Genomic DNA, 20,715 nt, shown 5'->3' on the forward strand with positions numbered 1-20,715 from the left:
ATTGCATCATAATAAAAAGAGGAGTAAAACAATAAAAAGCACAATAAACACCCCATTCCAAGCACACATAATTTATGCAATAATCCAATATATGTAGCAGCAGCAGAAATCGCATAGACTCCAGAGCCCCTTAAGATATGTCTCCAAGTCAAATGCTTATCTCTGTGGCACTTCCGATTTGGATGGATTCCAACTCCTACTATCCTTTACTATTGCCTGATGGGAGATTTATGTCCAGCAGTACCTGAAGGGCCACAGTTCCTCCATCCCTAAACATAACGGTTTTAATTGGAAAGATGAGCTCTTGGGGCTGCAAATTCTACAAGCATGGGGGACACTTTGTAGAAAGATAGCAGAGGACAGCCATGTCTATGATGGCAGTGGAACTCACAACAATGTTTTAGCAGGTGTGCTCAAATGAGCAATGTGGGCAGCTAAAATCTGTGCTTTCTTTATGTTTCCCAAAACATTTGCCCAATTATGGATAACATCTTTGCATATTTCTAAAACTTTGAGATTGTTATTTTATTGGGCAAACTTTATCAAACTGCTAAATGAATACACTTGTGTATATTGTCCCTGTAAATATATTGAGAACAAAGTTTTAGCTTAATTATTCACAGGAAATAAGCAGATCATTTTTAAGTGCCGTTAATCACATTTAAATTTCCCAATAATGCATGATAATTTACTAATGTATTTATGGAAAGTAATTAATTTCCCTATGTGAAAGTAAATTTCATCATATTAATTCATGAAGTCTAATTAGAATGCAGTGCTTGTTCATTATTTAAAAGCTTGGTAGCTGGAAAATATTTTCTATAGAATCAAATTTTATAGAAGTCTAAATAATGCTGTAGAAACTGCCTTTGTTGGATCACACAACAGGTCCAGATATTCCAGCATTTCATTTCTGAAGGTGCCTCTGAGAAGCTTAGAAGCAGAATATGAAGGCAACAAAATTATAATGGCCAGGTTATTAATATCAGCTTCACAACAATCTTATATGTATTTTCCAAGGGGTAAGCTGCACTGAACTCTGCATTGCTTATTTCTGACATAATTCATAAGGTCACTTGTAATGCACACTGAGGTTTAATGTCACATCTTCATAACCTCTTCTTAACATCCCCAAATGGAGAGCTATCTTAGGCAGGTTTTTGGAGCATTGGAAAGTGATATTTTTGTATATTATTGTTTTAGAGTTCCATATTTTTTCCTGAAATCCAGTACACATCTATTTAGGATGATGCCTCAATGGGCACCATTGAAATTACTTTGAGGTAAGTAACATTAGGGCTTGACCGGTCTTTTAAATCAACGATTGTATCAGAAGGGCAACACGCTGGAAGAGGAGGACTAAGACCAGATTAAGAACTTTGGTGAGTTTATTTACATGGATGTTGCAACCCACCTGCCCGTATTCTTTGGGATGGGACTGGGGGAAAAAAACATTCAAATGAATATATCATTTCTATAAACCAAGCCATGCCTAAGAAATATGTTGGAGCATTCACTTAAGGGTTGGTGTTTTGCTGAAGAGTCAAAAAGTAGAAAAGGAAAGGAAATAAACACATGGATGCTAGCAAGGGGCAATTACATGATGGAGGGTGGGAATGTGGCAATCGGGGAGGATTTTTACTGGTCTTGAAATTAAATGAAGCACAATTAGAAAAGAAATCTTACAAATAAATGATGTCCATGACATTTATTAACAACCTTTGGAATTAAGGCTGCAGACATCAAGTTGCTTTACTGCATATTAATGCTTAATTCTTGGTAAATACCTGTAGCACAATTATTTTAGCTTGTTGGGGTCGCTCTCTCCCTTTTAACCAGTATGCCAGAAGAACCACGTGTTTCTTGGCTGAATATTCAGATCAGGGCTCCCTGCCCTTCTATCTGCACACTGAGGCTTCCTTGGAGGAGCGTCTTCCACTGCTGCAGAACTTCATTCTCTTCCTTCAGGGCTTTATCCTCCTCTTCAAGAGCTTTCCTTTCTTCTCTAAGAGCTTTGTTCTCTTCCTGGAGGGCAGCTTCTTCTTCTTGGAGGGCTCGCCTCTCTTGATGGAGACATTTTTCCTCTTCTAGGAGAGCAGCACTATTCTCCCTGAGAGCCTTGATCTGTTCTTGGAAGGCCTTGTTCTCCTCCCACAAAGCAGTGAGCTCCTCTTGAAGAGCCTTCTCTTCCATTTTGAAGGCCACATCCTGCTCCTGGAGGGATTTGATCTCTTCTCGTAGAGCCTTATTCTGCTTTCGGAGAGCCTTTTCCTGTTCCTCAAGTGATTTTCCCTCATCCAAAGTGTCCAGTTTGTTCTCCTTGAGGACACTGCCCTCCTCCCAGTCAATATTGTTTGCGTCTCGGAGAGTACGATTCTGTTCACGAATAGCTTTGTTTTCCATACGGAAAGTCTTGTTGTCTTCGCGAATAGTCCTGTTCTTTTCCCAAAGGATTTGGTTCTCACCCCGGAGTGATTGGTTTAGCTGTCTCTGGTACGACAGGTAGGTAGAGGAGCATGTCAAAGGATGAGAGCTACTCTTGCTTAAATATTTTCCATCCTTGGATTCTAGCATTTCATCCCCCAGGGCAGGGGCTTCATTCAGTCTGCTGAATCCACTAGTTCATCAGACTGAAAGTAATGTGAAGTGTCAATGAAAACAACTACAGGAAGAAGGCAAGTAATCCAAAATTAGGCAAATTACATTCATTTTGGAAACTTTATACAGAACAGAAACAAACCTAATTCATAATCACACTTGCTCTTTCCACAAGTCTATTGATTTCACTGAAACTAACAGGCTGAACATAAAATGTTTTCTTGGAAGCCCATGCCAGGGCCCGTATATAGGGAGCAGAGCCCGTGGTCTGCTCATACAATGTCCTCAGGTTCAATCCCTGTTAAAAGACTCTCAAGTAGTGGGACTGGGGAAGACTTTTGCTTGAAACCTGGGAGAGTTGTCTCAAGTCAGAAGAGATAATACTTGACTAGACCAAATGTCTGACAGTTAAAACCTCTGTGGGTATCCAGACTCCAGGACTCCCAATTTGTGAAACATTATCCATTAAAATTGTGTGAACACCTTCTTCTGTTTCTAGAAGTGTTACTACAAGATTAACACAGCCTAATTAACTATAAAGGAGCTTCATATGTTCAGCGTCTCGTGGAACTTGCTATTTCATCAGTCACAGCCTTAAACAGCTTTAAAATGGAGAATTGGTAATATAATCTGTTGGGAATCCTTTGGGGCTTTTCTACTTTATCAGATTCCATGCCCCAAAATGTATATTTTCATGATCAGAGAGCACTTACCTATATACTAGTCTCAAGTCAATTTGTTGCCTAATAACCTTTGGTGACTGGAGCTGAAAATGTGATGTTGAGTGGCCCAAAGTGATGTCATTACACACTGGCAACCTCCATGAGGCAATAATTAGGGGTCTTCATAATGGTATCCAAGGGGAACTTTTCAGTGGAGACAAATTTGCATATGACATAAGAGCTTAAGGCAGGTCTATCCTTTGGCAGTTTAAGAGACATGTTCACCAGCCAGTTGATGTCTTGATGGGCTGACAGAATGACTGCAGATCAACTACCACAGATGTGGTGTCCCCTCACCTCACTTCAAATGTACCATTTCTCCATGGCACCAGTTCACCCATTTAGTTTGAAATGCTAATCATATGAACCAAGGTCGCCTCCAGATGACCTGTTTATTGAGCAGCCATCCCCCATTGGGTTGCACAAAATTTGCAGAGGGGCTAAATGATGTCAGTTATTTATTGAGAATTCATTCTGTTCGTGTGGAGGTTCAATGCTACTGCATTGAGCAAACATCACCCTACATTTCCCAGCGCATTCTCCTCTCTCTTTCCTTTTTTGCAAAAAGTAGGATACTTGTCTTGGACGTGAGATTGTTGTACAAGAGCTCCAAATCATCTTTAATTGCACCACTTGAATTTGCCAGTAAGTGACTGAATCTCACTGAAAAACAGCAACGGTCTGGAAATGCCCTAAATCTACTAAGAAGCTTTGTGTGTTAATAATAAGTCCTAACAATTGTGTAGGATCTGTGATGGCCTTCTCATAAACGGAAGTTATCTTGGAATGCTGCAATCATTTCATAGTGATTGTGTAGATGTGAACTAGACGCATGTGCAGACATATCAGTGAAGTGCATGTGTACACGATCCAAATGTCAGTGATGGACATGTGTGAGAACATGCTGAAATAATTCTAATTAATCTTTATATCTCTCTCTGTGGAAGCACAGGCATATGTCACAGAACAGGTATCACAGAACAGAATTTAAGCCCATATTTAAAATGTGTGCTAAATGTTGGTTATGACAAACCATACAAAGCATTTTTAATAGAATAAAGGTAAAGGAGGGACGCGGGTGGCGCTGTGGTCTAAACCACAGAGCCTAGGGCTTGCCGATCAGAAGGTCAGCGGTTCGAATCCCCGTGACGGGGTCAGCTCCCATTGCTCGGTCTCTGCTCCTGCCCACCTAGCAGTTCAAAAGCATGTCAAATGCAAGTAGATAAATAGGTACCGCTCTGGCGGGAAGCTAAATGGCATTTCCGTGCGCTGCTCTGGTTCGCCAGAAGCGGCTTAGTCATGCTGGCCACATGACCCAGAAGCTGTCTGCGGACAAACGCCAGCTCCCTCGGCTTATAGAGCGAGATGAGCACACAACCCCAGAGTCATCTGCGACTGGACCTAATGGTCAGGGGTACCTTTACCTTTTTAAAGGTAAAGAACCCCTGACAGTTAAGTCCAGTCGCGAACGACTCTGGGGTTGCGGCGCTCATCTCGCTTTACTGGCCAAGGGAGCCCACGTTTGTCCGCAGACAGTTTTTCTGGGTCATGTGGCCTGCATGACTAAGCCTCTTCTGGTGCAACGGAACACCGAGACCAGAGCAGCACACGGAAACACCATTTATCTTCCCCCTGGAGTGGTATCTATTTATCTACTTGCACTTTTTGGTGTGCTCTCGAAGTGCTAGGTTGGCAGGAACTGGGACCAAACAATGGGATTGTATTCTTGGTTTTCTCTGTTTGCCAGCTTCCACAGTTGCTATGTTTATATCATTGTTCCATGATTACCATGTTAGCAACATTCCAGGACAGGATAGCTCTGTTATGTTTTGTTTCCCAGAATTCTTCTCTGTGAGAAGGTGAAACATCTCTACATTGTTATACAAAATTCTGATTGTATCCCTATACTGCATGGTGGCCAAGAAGCACAGGTGGGAAGCCACTCCCAGACTTTTACATTGGGAGTGGGGTGTAATTCAATGTCTGTCAGGGACTGGGCAGAGGGGGAATGATGGAGACTGCCTCCCCAGCCCAACCCTTCCAGAGAAGAGGAAGACAGTTCAGAATCACAACAGGGGTTTGAGGGAGGTCACAGCTCAGATGCAGATGAGGTGAAAAGTTGGGAAACAATGGGAGAGGAGGAGGAGGTAGAGGAATCACCATGGGGGTGACAGCTGATGGACATAGTGTCTTTAGAAAGCATTCCAGACCGCCCGCCCCCCAGAACACGGAGGGCCTTGAAAGTAGAAGAGCAAAGAGCTCAAAGGCAGAGGGCACTTGTCAGTACCCATAGAGGTGATGACGAATGAGGAAGTGGGAGAGCCGGGTGTGTGTGTGGAGATTGACTCGGGAGAATGCCATTATCCAAGAGGCTGGGTTCTAAAGCATCTCTCTGTAAATACTGAATAAAAAGCAGACGGTAAGAACATTCCTTGTCTTTGTACATTTCTGGGCAAACGGCCATGACTAAGCCGTTTCTGGCACAACGGAACACTGAAACCAGAGCAGCGCACGGAAACACCGTTTACCTTCCCACAGGAGCGGCCCCTATTTATCTACTTGCATTTTGGTGTTAGGTTGGCAGGAGCTGAGACAGAGCAACGGGAGCTCACCGTGTCGCGGGGATTCAAACCGCTGACCTTTCGAGTGGCAAGCCCAAGCAGCACAGTGGTTTAACCCACAGCGCCACCCGCGTCCCTTGTAGGGCATCTTAGCTAGCCTTTAAAAAGAACAACAGGCTATCATTCACAATTAGGGTCTTATAGCTGTTTTGACATCCCAATAATAATAATAAGCAGAAACTGAGGAGGAGAAAACAAAACAAAACTATTTGTCCCATCCAGACTAATGAATTCTCCTTGCAAAATCTTCGCAATGAGCTTTTTCCAAGAATATTAAGGAACTAAGTGGACACTTCTGTGAGTACAATATTGATATATGTGTACAAATTTGTTATTCCATAAGCGAGAGCATATAAAAAGTGAAACGCTATCCCTCACCCATGTTGGAAGAAAGAGTGACCTATCAGATTATGGAAAATAACTTGAACCAATGAATCCAAGTCACAAGAAGGGAGATTCTGGCTAAACACCAGGAAGAACTTTCTGACAGTAAGCTATTTGACAGTGGAACAGGCTTCCTTGAAAGGTGATGGACTCTGCTTCATGGGAGGTTATTAAGCAGAGGTTGGGTCGCCATCTGTCTTAAATGCTTTAGCTGTGATTGCTGCATTGCAGGAGTTGAACTAGATGACTCTCGGGGTCCCTTCAAATGCTACAATTCTATGATTTTTATGATTTGGCAGTGAAGCAGCAGAAAGTAAGCTACACCATCAGTGTGCTTTGACCCACTTACCCCAAAACCAGGGTACCTTTTATGCAATTAAAACTTGCTGCCTAGACAAAGTGATTTTTATCTTCATAGTATAATTTCATGCACAACGTGTGCTTGCAAGAGCACACACAAACACAACATGCAACTGATGCACAATATAAAGAGCATTTTAAAATGTTCCTCAGTTTTATTTTTACATACAGACATACGGTAATTTCATATTAACATTTGGCTTCTTTGGTGCTTTTCCAACCCTAATAATGTTGCGCTGACATGGCTTGGTATTTTTCGGGGTGGGTGGGTGTGTTTGGTTTTAAAGGCTTTCAACCCCAGTGATTTCTTTCCCCAGTGGCTTCTGAAATTTATGTTGTTGATTTCAACAAGCTGAGTACCTGGATGAAGATGGACTGTTTGCTTGATCTGCAATAGATTAGCTGGGTACCACGGAGAGCAAGAGCTGATGGTCTGGCCCATCTGTGCCTCCAACACTGTGGCTTGAAGCCACTGCTCTCTTTTTCTGCATGACCAACTGACTAATTACTATTCTTGGCCTCTTCCAATCTCTTCAATTAATGCAGTGCACAATTGCACATAGCTACAGAGTCACCCATCATGCCTTGGAATCTGGGCCAAGAATTAGGCTCAAAGTCCCAGAAGCACCTGTTAAGAATCCAAAACATCCAGATGGCACGGTCTTTTTGGGAAGCGTCAAAGATTGACTTATTTGTCTGTCTTATTTTTGGTTTAAGGTTATAGACATAATTGTCTAGAAGCCACAAGTCAAAGTGCTTCACACAGAACAAAAGATAAACAATCCCTCCCTCCCGATCTATGGATTACAGCAAGAAACCTTCAATTTGTATATCTAAATCTTTATACACTGGTGGGGTTCATTGGTTTTTGGGTTGTTGTTTTTTTTGCTTTTTAACCCCAGAAGCAAATAAATGGGATTAGTCTGTGATTACAAGGAAAGCTCTGGAATAATTAGAAGGATTTACTCACAGCTGTAAATCACACACACAAAAGGGAATTATTTCATGATTCTACAGTATAACTTCCAATTTAAGAGTTTGTTCATTAGAAAACATCTTTCAGGTTGGCCCTGTTCTCACTTGGTTGCAGTTACAACAGCATCATGTTATTGGATATCACATACCCTCCACAAATAGTTGTGCAAGTTTTTAGTTACAGAATATCAGAAATTAAGATATTACTATCAGATCTTCTTAGGACTCGGGTGGCGCTGTGGGTTAAACCACAGAGCCTAAGGCTTGCTGATCAGAAGGTCAGTGGTTCAAATCCCTGTGACAGGGTGAACTTCCATTGCTCGGTCCCTGCTCCTGCCAACCTAGCAGTTCAAAAGCACGTCAAAGTGCAAGTAGATAAATACCGTATTTTTCGCTCCATAAGATGCACTTTTTTCCTCCTAAAAAGTAAGGGGAAATGTCTGTGCGTCTTATGGAGTGAATGTGTGGTCAATCGCTGGCTCCCTTTCTGGCCCCGCCCCCTTGCCCAGGCCTCCATTGTTGAATGTTCTGCAGACAGAGGCTGTTTGTTTCCCCAGCGACATGTGACTGGCTGATTAGATTATCTGTCTAGAAACTGTAGAAACGGCCCCCTTTCCTTTCCTAAAGAAGCTGCAAAACTGTGAGTTGAACCCCATAAAAACAGGATTTTTCCCCTTTGCAAAAGAAGTTGCACAACTGTGAGCTGATCCCCCCAAAAACAGGGCTTTCCCCCTTTCCTCCTCTAAAAACTAGGTGCGTCTTCTAGTCAGGTGTGTCTTATGGAGCAAAAAATATGGCAGGTATGGCTCCGGCAGGAAGGTAAACGGTGTTCTGGTTCGCCAGAAGTGGCTTAGTCATGCTGGCCACATGACCTGGAGGCTGTATGCCAGCTCCCTCGGCCAGTAAAGCGAGATGAGCACTGCAACCCCAGAGTCGTCTGTGACTGGATCTAACGGTCAGGGGTCCCTTTACCTTTATCAGATCTTCTAGGGTGTCGCAGGATGCATTTGTTTTTCATGGACTCCCCTCTAAATTAAAAAAGTAAACAAGAACTTCTGAAATAAACACTGTAAGTAAGCAGAATATTTGGAACTGAAGCAAAGGAAGCATCCAAGAAGATAATAGGACATGTGTTCAACATTAAATTTGTGGCATACACCAGGGTTCTAATTTCTTTGGACTCCTTCTTTACCACAGGTTCCCTTGAATGCTCCAACACATTCATTATGGTCTTCCCATGTAATCTTATTTGTTCAAAGCAAAGTTAATGGAATCTGTAGGTGGCATATTTTATCACTGTGGCCCAATCCTGCTAGAAGATATTTTGTGGGCTTTCCACAGGAACTACTCATGGAGGAAGAGGTGTCAACAATACTCCCCTAATGTGTTTCAGACCATGTCATCAATGCCCAAACATCTGACAACTGAAGGAAAGGTGTGGGTTGCTGTTGTTGTTTTAACTTTTACCCCTGAAAATAATTTAATAGATATTATCTTAATTGACTGAAAGATTGGCACAGGCATTCCCCAACACACACTCAGAGCACCAGTTACAGATCTTGTGTAATTCTGTTAAATTAGAATTGCAGAGGTGGGATTTGTTTGTTTGTTTGTTTTAGAATGGAACAAACAAACAGCAGCTTAATCTTGGAAACCAACTGGGGAGGAGGGTTTGAGAGGATGGACCAAAACAAAAAGAAGCATGCATGGATATTTTCCGTCAAATTCCACTTGCTGGTTTGGATTGCAAGGGGCAGAATAGAAAGCAATAAGGTGACTGGGGTGAAAAGCAGGAGTGTGTGGAAGGGATGAGAGAATTTGTCAGTTTTGGTTTCCTTCAGTTCCTCATTTTAACAAGCTTAAATTCAGTTCTCCACATTTCCATATCAGTTTTTGATTTTCCCCCCAAAGTCCTCATGAAAATCCACCTGCACATGTTCACATGCATTTTTGTGTATTACAGTGGTACCTTGGGTTAAGTACTTAATTCATTCCGGAGGTCCGTTCTTAACCTGAAACTGTTCTTAACCTGAGGCACCACTTTAGCTAATGGGGCCTCCTGCTGCTGCCGTGCCGCCGGAGCACAATTTCTGTTCCCATCCTGAAGCAAAGTTCTTAACCTGAAGCACTATTTCTGGGTTAGCGGAGTCTGTAACCTGAAGCATATGTAACCCAAGGTACCACTGTATACACTTCACTGTAAATAAATTTCCATTAATATAATGCATTTGTGTGTGTTATTTTCACAAATATGTGCATTCCTGTGCACCCTTTATTTGCCTATGTGGCTACACACTAACAGGAACTGAATTAAGGGGCTTTAAAAAAATGTATGACCTGGAGCTACGATTTTGTGTTGTGGTGATGGGTCTTCTGAGGAGATTAAGAGAGTGCATATTTTACTGTACAGAAAGCATTCCTCTATTTGTTAACTAGCTGGCATGGTGCTACCTTCATCATAATTGGTATTTGTCTTCCTAACCCAATGTAAATAAATAAGAATAATTACTCCTGTTCGGTGCACCATTTGTCATTTCTTTGGAGCGCTGCCTTAATTACACAGTGGATGCAAATAAGTGCCAAGATACCCGGACTTGTAATAAAATGCTTAACCGATGAGCAGTTTTAGAAGTGTAAATTAAAATGTAACATGTTGTTTCTAGCTATTGTGATTACACTACACATGTATTTAATTTCATGTAGAATGCTTCTTCACATTTGCTTTTGTTTTCAGATATCAGCATGAGTGAATAAATGCTTCATATTGGAAACAATAGTACATTAAGTTAATCGGCTTCTGAATGTGCATTTCTTTAAATAGACCAATACGACCAGCTTCCTGTTTGAGCAACAGACTGTTTTGCCTATTCAGGTCCATGGAAGGCACTATTTCACTCATCAACTGTATTATTTATTTATTTATTTATTTATTTATTTATTTATTTATTTCTAGGCACAATCCACCACCACCCCATCTCATGCTGTCCTTAGGTAGAATGAGGCAGCCACCTCAAGCGGTAGATGCTGGGAGCAGCCCCTCCATTTCCCCAGACACTCTGAAGCTTGCCTTGCCTGTGCTCCCTAAGCTAGCCTGAAGACCCCAGCGGGGAACATGCTCTCATTGGCAATATTGAAGTAAGGATTCGACGCATAGAATGGGTGGGTGCCATCTTGTCTTTGTTTCCCACAGCAAGATGGCTATATCCAGATTTTCAGCTAAAACCTGCAAAGGATCTTGCACAATAAAATGCAAGGGATACATTTAAAACCATGCACATGAAAACGTTCTCTCCCCTCCTGCAAATAAGTCTGGTGGTCCTGAAGCATGGAGGCAGACATTTCAGCTAGACCAAGAGCATGAGTTGGATGTTTGCCATCACATGCCTTCCCCTTGCTGCTTTTTGCAGGTGGCTATCACAATACTCGTGCCTTTATCCACCCCTCCATCCCTCTCCCAGGGATCTCAATGCCCAGAGAAAATTCCACAAGAAAAGTATATTTTGGAAAGATGGATCTAAATTCCAAAAATCCATAAAGTGTGGGTGTATATATATTTGGGTTGGCTAGGGCTCTGGGAAAGAGAGGACTAAGGGGTGGATATTTAGGAGTGGACACCTCTGTCTGGTCCAAAATACTGACCAGGCCTTTGTCACGCAAAGGAGACACGAGAGCTCCACTGAGATCTGTGCAAATTCCCTTCCATAGGCATAGTTGCATTCATGAAGGGTAAATAAGTGCAGATTTATATTCCTACCAGATTCTGGGATATGTTTAATGGTTCCAAGCACTGCATGTCTCATTGTTGGCCTGACTGAACTGAGGTGATGGTCTTGTTGTTGTTGTTTAGTCGTTTAGTCGTGTCCGACTCTTCGTGACCCCCTGGACCAGAGCATGCCAGGCACGCCTGTCTTCCACTGCCTCCTGCAGTTTGGTCAAACTCATGTTAGTAGCTTCAACAACACTGTCAACCATCTTGTCCTCTGTCGTCCCCTTCTCCTTGTGCCCGCCATCTTTCCCAACATCAGGGTCTTTTCCAGGGAGTCTTCTCTTCTCATGAGGTGGCCAAAGTATTGGAGCCTCAGCTTTACAATCTGTCCTTCCAGTGAGCACTCAGGGCTGATTTCCTTCAGAATGGATAGGTTTGATCTTCCTGCAGTCCACGGGACTCTCAAGAGTCTCCTCCAGCACCATAATTCAAAAGCATCAATTCTTCGGCGATCAGCCTTCTTTATGGTCCAGCTCTCACTTCCATACATCGCTACTGGGAAAACCATAGCTTAGTGATGGCCTTAAGGACACCCAACTCTTTCCTGCAGTTGCATTTGCAGGGGAGGATGGGGGCAGAAGAATCAGCATATTGTTCACCATTACTAAATCTCTTCATTAAGTAACTGCTGATAAGCTTCTGATGCCCCCCCCCCCCCGGATTTGCTCATACAGAGTTTGAAGACTACTGTAGGGAACCCAGGGGACATTTTATGGAAGGTTTACTTGTTATATATGCAGGGTGACATACCTTTCGAAGGAAGCATCCTTATTCAGGAACCTTTAGGGTTTTCAGTTTCTATCTATTTCTCTATCTGTTCTGAACCCTCTAAATACATCATCATCAGCATAATCACCTTGATCAGCAACCATTTTCTTTTCTCACAAGGACGGCTGGAAACTCTTTGGCATGGCATTAATAGCTGGCAGAGAAGCGGCTGTATCTGATTATCAAGATTGATTGATGACATTATCTGGATACCTTAAAATGCTCAGGCCCGAAATAGATCTATTAGTTTTTGAAAAGGCAATACATTTTGTTGTTGACAAAATTTTCCAGGATGTATATTTATCACCAAGATGGTATCAAAATGAGCTAATTAGTTATTTTAGTTGGATATTTTTGCCTCCACAATGGAAAACACACATTCCTGACATGCACATCTAAGGCTGTCAGCTATAACCTAACATATCTTTGTACTTGCCAAAGTAATACAATGCAGTGCACACAATTTGGCAAAATTCTGTCTTAACGGTTGACAACCTGTTAAGAAGCAAAACTTTTATACAGTGGTACCTCGGGTTACAAACACCTCGGGTTACAAACACTTCGGGTTACAGACTCCGCTAACCCAGAAGTAGTACCTTGGGTTAAGAACTTTACCTCAGGATGAGAACAGAAATCGTGCGGCGGCATTGGGAGGCCCCATTAGCTAAAGTGGGACCTCAGGTTAAGAACGGTTTCAGGTTAAGAACAGACCTCCGGAACGAATTAAGTTCGTAACCAGAGGTACCACTGTATTTGAATTAGTCTCTCCATACTTTATGAAGTAGATAGGAGCCTCTTTCATTTTTAACTGTACCTGTACCATACTCTATGAGGGGCTACCCTTCCGGTCGATTCAAAAGCTGAAACTAGGTTGCTCCCTAACATGCACATATAACATGTGTTGGCTGCCCACACCAGCTTTAAGGTATTGAGTTAGCCACAAAGCCCTAAACATCTTGCAGCCAGCTTATTTCCAAGACTGTCTTTCCACATATAGTCCGCCTAGGCCACTGTCAACTGCAGGTGGAACCTTCCTAACAATGCCATGGCCTACTGAAATTTACTTAGCCAAGGTTCAGAGGAGGGCATTTCTGTTGTGGAATGAGCTCCCTACTGAGATCAGGTATACATTGACTATGGGGTGCTTTCACAGACAGTTAAAAGACCTTTCTGTTAACCTTGGTAATTCCTGACTGTTGATATCGAGTTCTCTCTCTCTCTCTCTCTCTCTCTCTCTCTCTCTCTCTGGTTCTGGCTGCTGTAGTTGCTGAAATTACATGTTATGAGTATTCAGATGTGTTGTTGTTCTTTATCAATTTTGATTATTTTTATGTAAACTACTTTGGGATTTATAAATAAGAAGTAACATAAAAAAAATCCTTCCAGTAGCACCTTTAAGACCAACTAAGTTAGTTCTTGGTATGAGCTTTCGTGTGCAGGCACACTTCTTCAGATACACTGAAACAGAAGTTGCCAGATCCTTCTATATAGTGAGAAGGTGGGGAGGGGTATTACTCAGAAGGGTGGTGGGAATGGGAGATTGGCAGATAGCTGGGATGAGCCTGCTGACGACTCTTAACGACTGTAATGGGTCTTACAGGAAAAGGCAAGGGGTGAGAAGGTGAGAAATGGCTTAGTCATGTATAATGGGATAAGAATCCAATGTCTTTGTTCAAACCAGGTTTCTCCATGGTTTTAAGTTTGGTAATGAGTTGCAATTCAGCAGCTTCTCTTTCCAGTCTATTTCTGAAATTCCTTTGTAGTAAAACAGCTACTTTGAGATCTTGTATAGAATGTCCTGGGAGATTAAAGTGTTCTCCTACTGGTTTCTCTGTTTTGTGATTCTTGATGTCAGATTTATGTCCATTTATTCTTTGGCGTAAGGTTTGGCCTGTTTGTCCAATATAGAGAGCTGAAGGACACTGTTGGCATTTGATGCCATACACAATGTTAGATGATGAGCAATTGAATAGTCCCGAGATGGTATGTGTGATGTTGTTGGGGCCAGTAATGGTGTTGTCCGGGTGTATGTGGCAGCAAGAACTAACTTAGTTGGTCTTTAAGGTGCTACTGGAAGGATTTTTTTTATTTTGATTATGGCAGACCAACACGGCTACCTATCTGTAACAAGAAGTAACATGTAAGTTTTTAAAACCAACCCGCCAACCTGTCCCAACCCGTCCCAGTGGATCCAAAAGATATTTTGCACCCCTTCGCTAAAGGCAAGATCAGAACCCAACTGTAGCAGTAATAATTTGTAGTGGGCCTAGAAGTCATGTCACTTTATATGAGTTATGCATAGTGAAGTTCAAAACTACCTGGACATAGACTTCAAGCCTTGGGTGCCTGCTGTCACCTCGGTGTGTTTTTTTGTTCTGGTTCGTAAATCTCATCTTACAGCTTTGGGCCATTCTCAGGCAACCCTAGAACACGATTGGCCTCCTTTTTTCTTCTCATCATCTCCCACTCTTTTTTATCAATAAGATGTCTTAGAAAGCTGCTGGGAGAAGTATTGCAAAAGAGGATAAGCCAGTGCATTCTCTGCCTTGCTCTGATAAGTTTCCAAGGCCACATGACACTGCCTGAATAGCTGGTTACCTTCCTCGTTCCATGATATCTGATTTTTAGCCACACACCATCATCTGTGTGAAAATCCTGCATTTAAAGATGGTTAATAATAATAATAAATTTTATTTATACCCTGCCCTCCCCAGCCAAGGCCAGGCTCAGGGCGGCTAACAAGCAATAATAAAAACAAGTTGAATGAATACAACTTAAAAACAAGATTAAAATACAACATTAAAACATTGAACATTAAAATGCAGCCTCATCACAGGAGGAGAAAGGAAAAAATAAAGAGGGGGAAGGAATCAAATTGACTCCAAGCCAAAGGCCAGGTGGAACAACACTGTCTTACAGGCCCTGCGAAAGAAATCAGATCCTGCATAGCACCTCTTAATCATCCCCCCCCCCCGGCTAAATATGCTCAGCACCTTTAACCTTCCTTTATAGCTAAGGCCCTTCTCTTTGTGGCCCTCCTCTGACACGATCCAGTTTCCTTCTTAAAAATGCAGCCCAGAAATGGACACAGTGCTCCAGGTGAGGTCTGACTAAAGCAGAAAGAGCAGTACCACTATGTCTCATGATCTGAACACTATACTTCTGTTCTTGGTCACAACCTTTAAATCCCTAAACGGCTTAGATCAGGGCAATTTAAGGGCCATCACCCATGATACAATTTTGTTCATCCTCTGTGATCAGCTTCTAGTTCTATCAGCTGCTGAGGCAGAGATGGTGAAAATTCTGATAGCACCCAGAATGTGGCACCCATTGCGCCATAAGATTCACTGTACCTTGTTTCTTATTGTGTCCCATCTCTAAAGAAAAGTTTGGTTTTAGACTCCTGATTGTATTGGTTTTAACCAGCTTCTCACCTTTAATAAAGCATTGTCATTTTAATATAATTCCTTAGTGCGGAGACACACACATTGAACTTGCTTGCAGGAGCAACAGCCTAAAATATTCTGAAACTGACTCTGACTCTCTCTCTCCCATCACTAATGTGTGCTCTATTTGATTGTGTTCGGTCTAGATTTATTTTCCCTTTTCAGAAGAGGGCAACCAAAATGATCAAGTGGCTGAGGAAAGGTTACAACATTTAGATTTATATATTTTTAATTAAGAAAGAGAGAGAGAGAGAGTAAGAGAGACATGATACAAGTGTATAAAAATATTCATGTCATTGAGGGAAAGGATAGGGAAGAAATCTTCTCATAATACCAGAAACCTGCTGTCCAATGAAGCTGAACCGTGGAAGATTCAGGATAAACAAAAGGAAGTAACTTGTTCACACAGTATATAGTTAAAATATGGAATTTCCTCCTAAAAATGTGAAGGCCACTAACTTGGATAACTTTAAAATAGGATTAGACAAGTTCATGAGGGAGGAGATGGCTGATACCCCTTCAGGAGATATCAGAACAACAATTAAGGCAAGCATAAACTGGATGATTTCCCCCCCTACCATCCCCAGAATTGTTTCTGCAAATTGCAAAAATATTCTACCACATCTCTAACATTAACTGCATTTGGAGACGACAGGCTACAGTTCCTACAAGGAGCTTGAACCTATGATGCATTTTCTCATGAGATGTATAATGGATCTTTGTTGCATTCTAATAAGAAGAGTAATCAGATAAGCATTGGGAAAGGGAATTGTCAGATTTTGGTCTTTGTTTTAGGGATGGAGAATCTGCAGCCTTCAAATGTTGTTGGATTCCAACTCTCCTCAGCCCCAGCCAGCATGGTCAATGGTTAGGGATTATGCGAACTGTAGTCCAAAATATCTGGAAGGCCACAGACTCCTCTTCCCCATTTTAGTTGTATTTTGAAAATGAAGACTGGGCAGAACGGCACATAAAATAAAATAACAGAAAGTAAAAAAAGAAATCACGACACTAAAACAGTTGATAATATAATTTGCAGGCACAATCATTTCTTAAACAAGGAAAGCAAGGACATAAAAATAAACTATTATATCAGTATGAAGTCTCTAAAGCATAATGGAATGGAAAGCCAAACTGCACGTGCAGCAATTTTGTATGTGCCACTGAGCTGGCTTTAAAAGGTCCTCTGGCAACTGCCTGCTAAATTAGGCATACTGTGTTGCACAAAACAAATTCACTGTATGGAATGCCTACTTGTTCTAGCAGCTCAAATTGATCCCTGGAACAGCATTTCCATTTATTTCCATTTAGGCAATTGCACCTTGGTGCATGATTAAAAAGCATTCTCTGGAATTTAGCACAGTTTTATTTCAAAGGCAGGTTTGAATTATGATGAAAAGCCTGCCGATATTTCCAGAGAGTAACCTGAGACCAGAGATTCTCACGAACACATAAAACTGCCATTTCTTCATCTAGCCCAGTGGTTCTCCAAGGTCTTAGGCAGGGACCTTTCCCAGTTATGCAATCTGAGATCCTTTGGGAATGCTGATGATTAAATACGCGTTTAAAAAGTCATACACCTTAATGAAATAGAACTCTCTAAGGGGATTACACAAAGCTATAAAAAGGCAAACAATTTTCTCAATGCTAGATAAAAACAAAATGCCACAGTTGAAATATGTGCTGTACCTCTGAGATTTGATCCCTCCATTTAGAGGGAAAGATGGGGCTCATCAGTCTGGGAAGGTAGTCCACCTAGAAGGAAAACTCTGATCCAAAACCTCAGCTGCTTTGAAGGATGTCTTTGGGAGGAGAAAAGGCTAAGGAGTAAACCCTACACAAATCTGGAGTAGAGTCCCTAAGACAGTTGGATGTTGTCTTCTATGCCTCTTTCTGGCAACTCCTGCAGCCAAGCCAGTGCCAAATGTGTTGCTCTGCTTTCCTTTGAACCACATCAGTGAGGCTGATGTTGTCTGGGCAGACCACCACCCTAGAGAGGTCACTTTGGCGCTGCTAATGCAACAGTTTGACTTCATTCCCAGAGGCTCACTCCATTGTCTCTAGAGATAGGCTGATACCAATAATGTTCCCTAGAAGACCACACTGAAACTGCTGTGGGTGACAGTTTCACTTGCAGATGGATGCCTTGTACTGGATCAGCTCCCCACTCCCATGACTGACTCCCCAAAAACCTGAGTTCACACCCGGGTCAAAAATGTGAGCTCAATCATGAGTGAAGCATCAGAAGTGTTCACTAAACAGCAACAAACCCAGGGTTTTCATCTGTGATGACGTGGGTCGTAGTCTGTACCACAAATGGGATGGGAAGCAAGCAAACTATGCCTCTCTTACTCAGTGCTGCCCCCAAGTATATACCATTTTCTTTCTCTGCCTGGCTCTACTAAACAGCCATTGAACTTTCCAACCTACTCCTAATACAGCAATTAAATGTGGGGTGAATATTAAGGCTTTTCCAAAACAAAACATGATTTTACTTTAGGTTTTAGTAAAGTAACAGCTGAATAATTTTTGGGGGGGGGGGTGGGTAAAGAAAAAACCCCTTATTGTACAGTTTGACTAGTTATAAGAACAAATAATTTTATTTTAAAAAATAAAATAAACAGATATAAACAGATCCAGCCATGCCTGTTTTGGCTGTTTCCCTAATTAAGCCAATGTTTTATCAATCTTTATCCCTCAATTTTGTTTCTGCTGCAGTTCCCCCTTGAAGTGCTTCAAGCTCTGCCTCTCTGACTCCACAATCACAGTCTCCTACCAAATTTTCTAGTTTGATTTACATACAATATTTTCACACACCATTCCCAATGTTTCAACCAATCAGAAGGATAAGTCTAGTTTCCCCTTAGTTTCCAGCTTCCTGAGCTAAATCCTCCTGTGCGGAACATTCTGAGGTAAAATCAGTGTTTTTAAAATATACTTGTTGCAGTCACACTTTGTGTTTTCAACTGAACAAAAGCCTTAGGAATACGCATAATGTATGAAGAAGACTAGAGTGCCAGCAAATCTAGATTTGCTCCTCAATTCATCAATCTGTTGATGAGCTTAAGCTAGTCTTCACTGGTATACTGTATCCTTTCCCCAAGCATAAAAAAACCATGCGGGAATTCTTTTATGTAGCGATGTTAAATAGCTTAAAGGATCACTTCTTATACAGAGAACTAAAGGGTTCATTTATATATAATATTATGTTCATTGCAGCTTTCAGTTTGTGAATTTGAACAGATGTTACATATAATTCATTTTTGGGCTAGAGTCTCCATGTCTCTATAGCATGATTATTATAATTGTGAATGATATTTCCAATGGCTGGATAAAAACTCAACTAACTGTGTAGGTCGGATTATTTCAAACAGGTGCTCCCATTGTTATACTACTAAATATGCCAATTAGGGATATTTATAGACTCCACACAATTTAAATTAGATGTAACTAATCTTTTTTGGCGTCTCTAAAATACAGCAAAGGGGGAAAAACATTTAGATTTATTTAGAGCAATTTAAAAATATGCAATCTGTATTTCAAGGGGCAGAAGAAACATTTTTAATCATGTGTAGTTTTGTTTGAGTGTGCCCTACTGTAGACATTTAGCTTTCAGAAAAGGTCTATGTCTTGGGATGTTGTGAGTTTCCATGTTTCTTCTGCCCCAGGTGTGGAAACTGTGCACTATTGCAAGGATGCTCACTGTCACAGATAAATGTCCTGGGTGGCAGCAGGTTTGAGAATGCTACCACTGGGATTTAGAAAAAGATGTGTGGATGCACACTGAACTGGGTGTTGAGCAACAATTCATCAGATGTGCCTTGTGCCAGGCACCATATGATGAATTGTCAACAACAGGAATACACATATGAATTGGATCCCCATGCAAATCTTAGGGAGCAATCCTATGCTCAAGAAGCTGATGGAAAGCAAGCTGGTGTACAGACACATTGAATCCAAACTCCATTCAGCAGTGGGGCTACTGCTGGCTGAGGGAAGACAAGCCACCCCTTTTTGCCGTCTTAATTTATGCTGGGCTGCCAGGTCATGTGCAAGACTAACTGGATTAACTTCTTAAAGCTAAAGTTCAGCCTTCAACTGGGATTGAGATTGTACATTTGTGTTCAATTGCCATGTTTAGAATTCACATGGGAGGAGCCGGCATCACAGCTACTTCTCATGCCAGTGTCACCAACCTTGAATCAACGCTAAGGATGAAAGAAGTCATGTTGATGACACCTTTCATGTGACCTTGAGATTTTGAGGAAGCAGAGTAGTGTGGGAAAGTGTCAGGGTTTTGCCGTGGGTAGAAGCCCAGAGTCAGGAAACCCAAGTCAGAAAGATAACAACAACAACAGTTGTTGCAGCACCAGAGAATGACCAAAAAACAAGTTTGCAAACGCAAGAGACACCCAAGTAAGACCTTGTTGCTCAGAATTTTACTGGAACTTTTTTTACTTTTTCCTTCCCAGGAGGAGACCGTGGTTTGCCTGGGTAGAGTCAGTCTGGACGGTTCTGCCCCAAGCAGTTGTGGTGATGGAGCTCACCACATGGAGCAGTTTCTGACAAAAAGAGCGAACATGCAGCAGCTGCCATACTGCTGAGGTGATGTCAGAAGGAACCCCTAATTGTTATAAAGAGAGCTACAAAATGCCAAGAGCTTCATTTTGTTGTTGTGAAAAAGCTTTTTAACATATAAATGGCTAACTCAGAGTTTCCACTTCATTGCTATCATTTTCTTTCCCCTTCATCTTTTCACAATGACATGCCCTGCATCATCCACTAGTGTGAAAATTTGAACAAATAGCCTCAAATAGCAGAGGCATAGCGTAAGTGAAAGTTTTTATAATCTTTTAGGCTATTCTTCACAAATTGCATTTCTGTCATGGCAGCTACATTTGAACCTTATACTTTTTCTGACAAAATGGAAACAGGTCATCTTTATTTTTTAAATGGCATGACAACTTAAATGCATTTCCTAACTACAAAATCATATTTTCAAGGAGAAAAAGAAATAGAAAGAGATATCAGGTACAGGTATAAAAAAAGTTAGAGATGTCATTTCAGTTGTATAA

The 20,715-nt window shown here is 41.6% G+C and overlaps 1 protein-coding gene and 1 long non-coding RNA gene across 6 annotated transcripts; one reads left to right on the forward strand and one right to left on the reverse strand.

The window, feature by feature from the left end:
• Positions 1 to 1,693: 1,693 nt before the first annotated feature.
• LOC308476108 (uncharacterized protein) lies at positions 1,694 to 3,431 on the reverse strand. Of its 2 annotated transcripts, none has more exons than XM_081003494.1 (2): positions 3,312 to 3,431; positions 1,694 to 2,630 (listed from the first exon to the last, which is right to left on the reverse strand). In XM_081003494.1, the coding sequence occupies exon 2, from the start codon at positions 2,572 to 2,574 to the stop codon at positions 1,876 to 1,878; it is 699 nt and encodes a 232-aa protein (XP_080859620.1). In that variant the 5' UTR covers positions 2,575 to 2,630; positions 3,312 to 3,431; the 3' UTR covers positions 1,694 to 1,875. The 2 variants fall into 2 exon arrangements, with proteins under 2 accessions (XP_080859620.1, XP_080859619.1); XM_081003493.1 differs by having other exon boundaries at positions 1,694 to 2,662; positions 3,312 to 3,407.
• A 1,695-nt stretch (positions 3,432 to 5,126) lies between these two features.
• On the forward strand, positions 5,127 to 20,353 carry LOC308475869. Of its 4 annotated transcripts, none has more exons than XR_013985446.1 (4): positions 5,127 to 5,251; positions 6,164 to 6,238; positions 10,614 to 10,819; positions 20,113 to 20,353. It is a non-coding gene; the product is annotated as an uncharacterized lncRNA (long non-coding RNA). The 4 variants fall into 4 exon arrangements; XR_013985447.1 differs by having other exon boundaries at positions 10,614 to 10,795; XR_013985448.1 differs by having other exon boundaries at positions 10,652 to 10,795.
• Positions 20,354 to 20,715: the final 362 nt, after the last annotated feature.

Source organism: Podarcis pityusensis (assembly GCF_964106645.2).
Source record: "Podarcis pityusensis genome assembly, chromosome: 4".
NCBI lineage: Eukaryota > Metazoa > Chordata > Lepidosauria > Squamata > Lacertidae > Podarcis > Podarcis pityusensis.

Bases quoted from the DNA above. Each gene is read 5' to 3' on its own strand.
- LOC308476108 (XM_081003494.1), bottom strand. From the start codon at position 2,574: ATGCTAGAATCCAAGGATGGAAAATATTTAAGCAAGAGTAGCTCTCAT.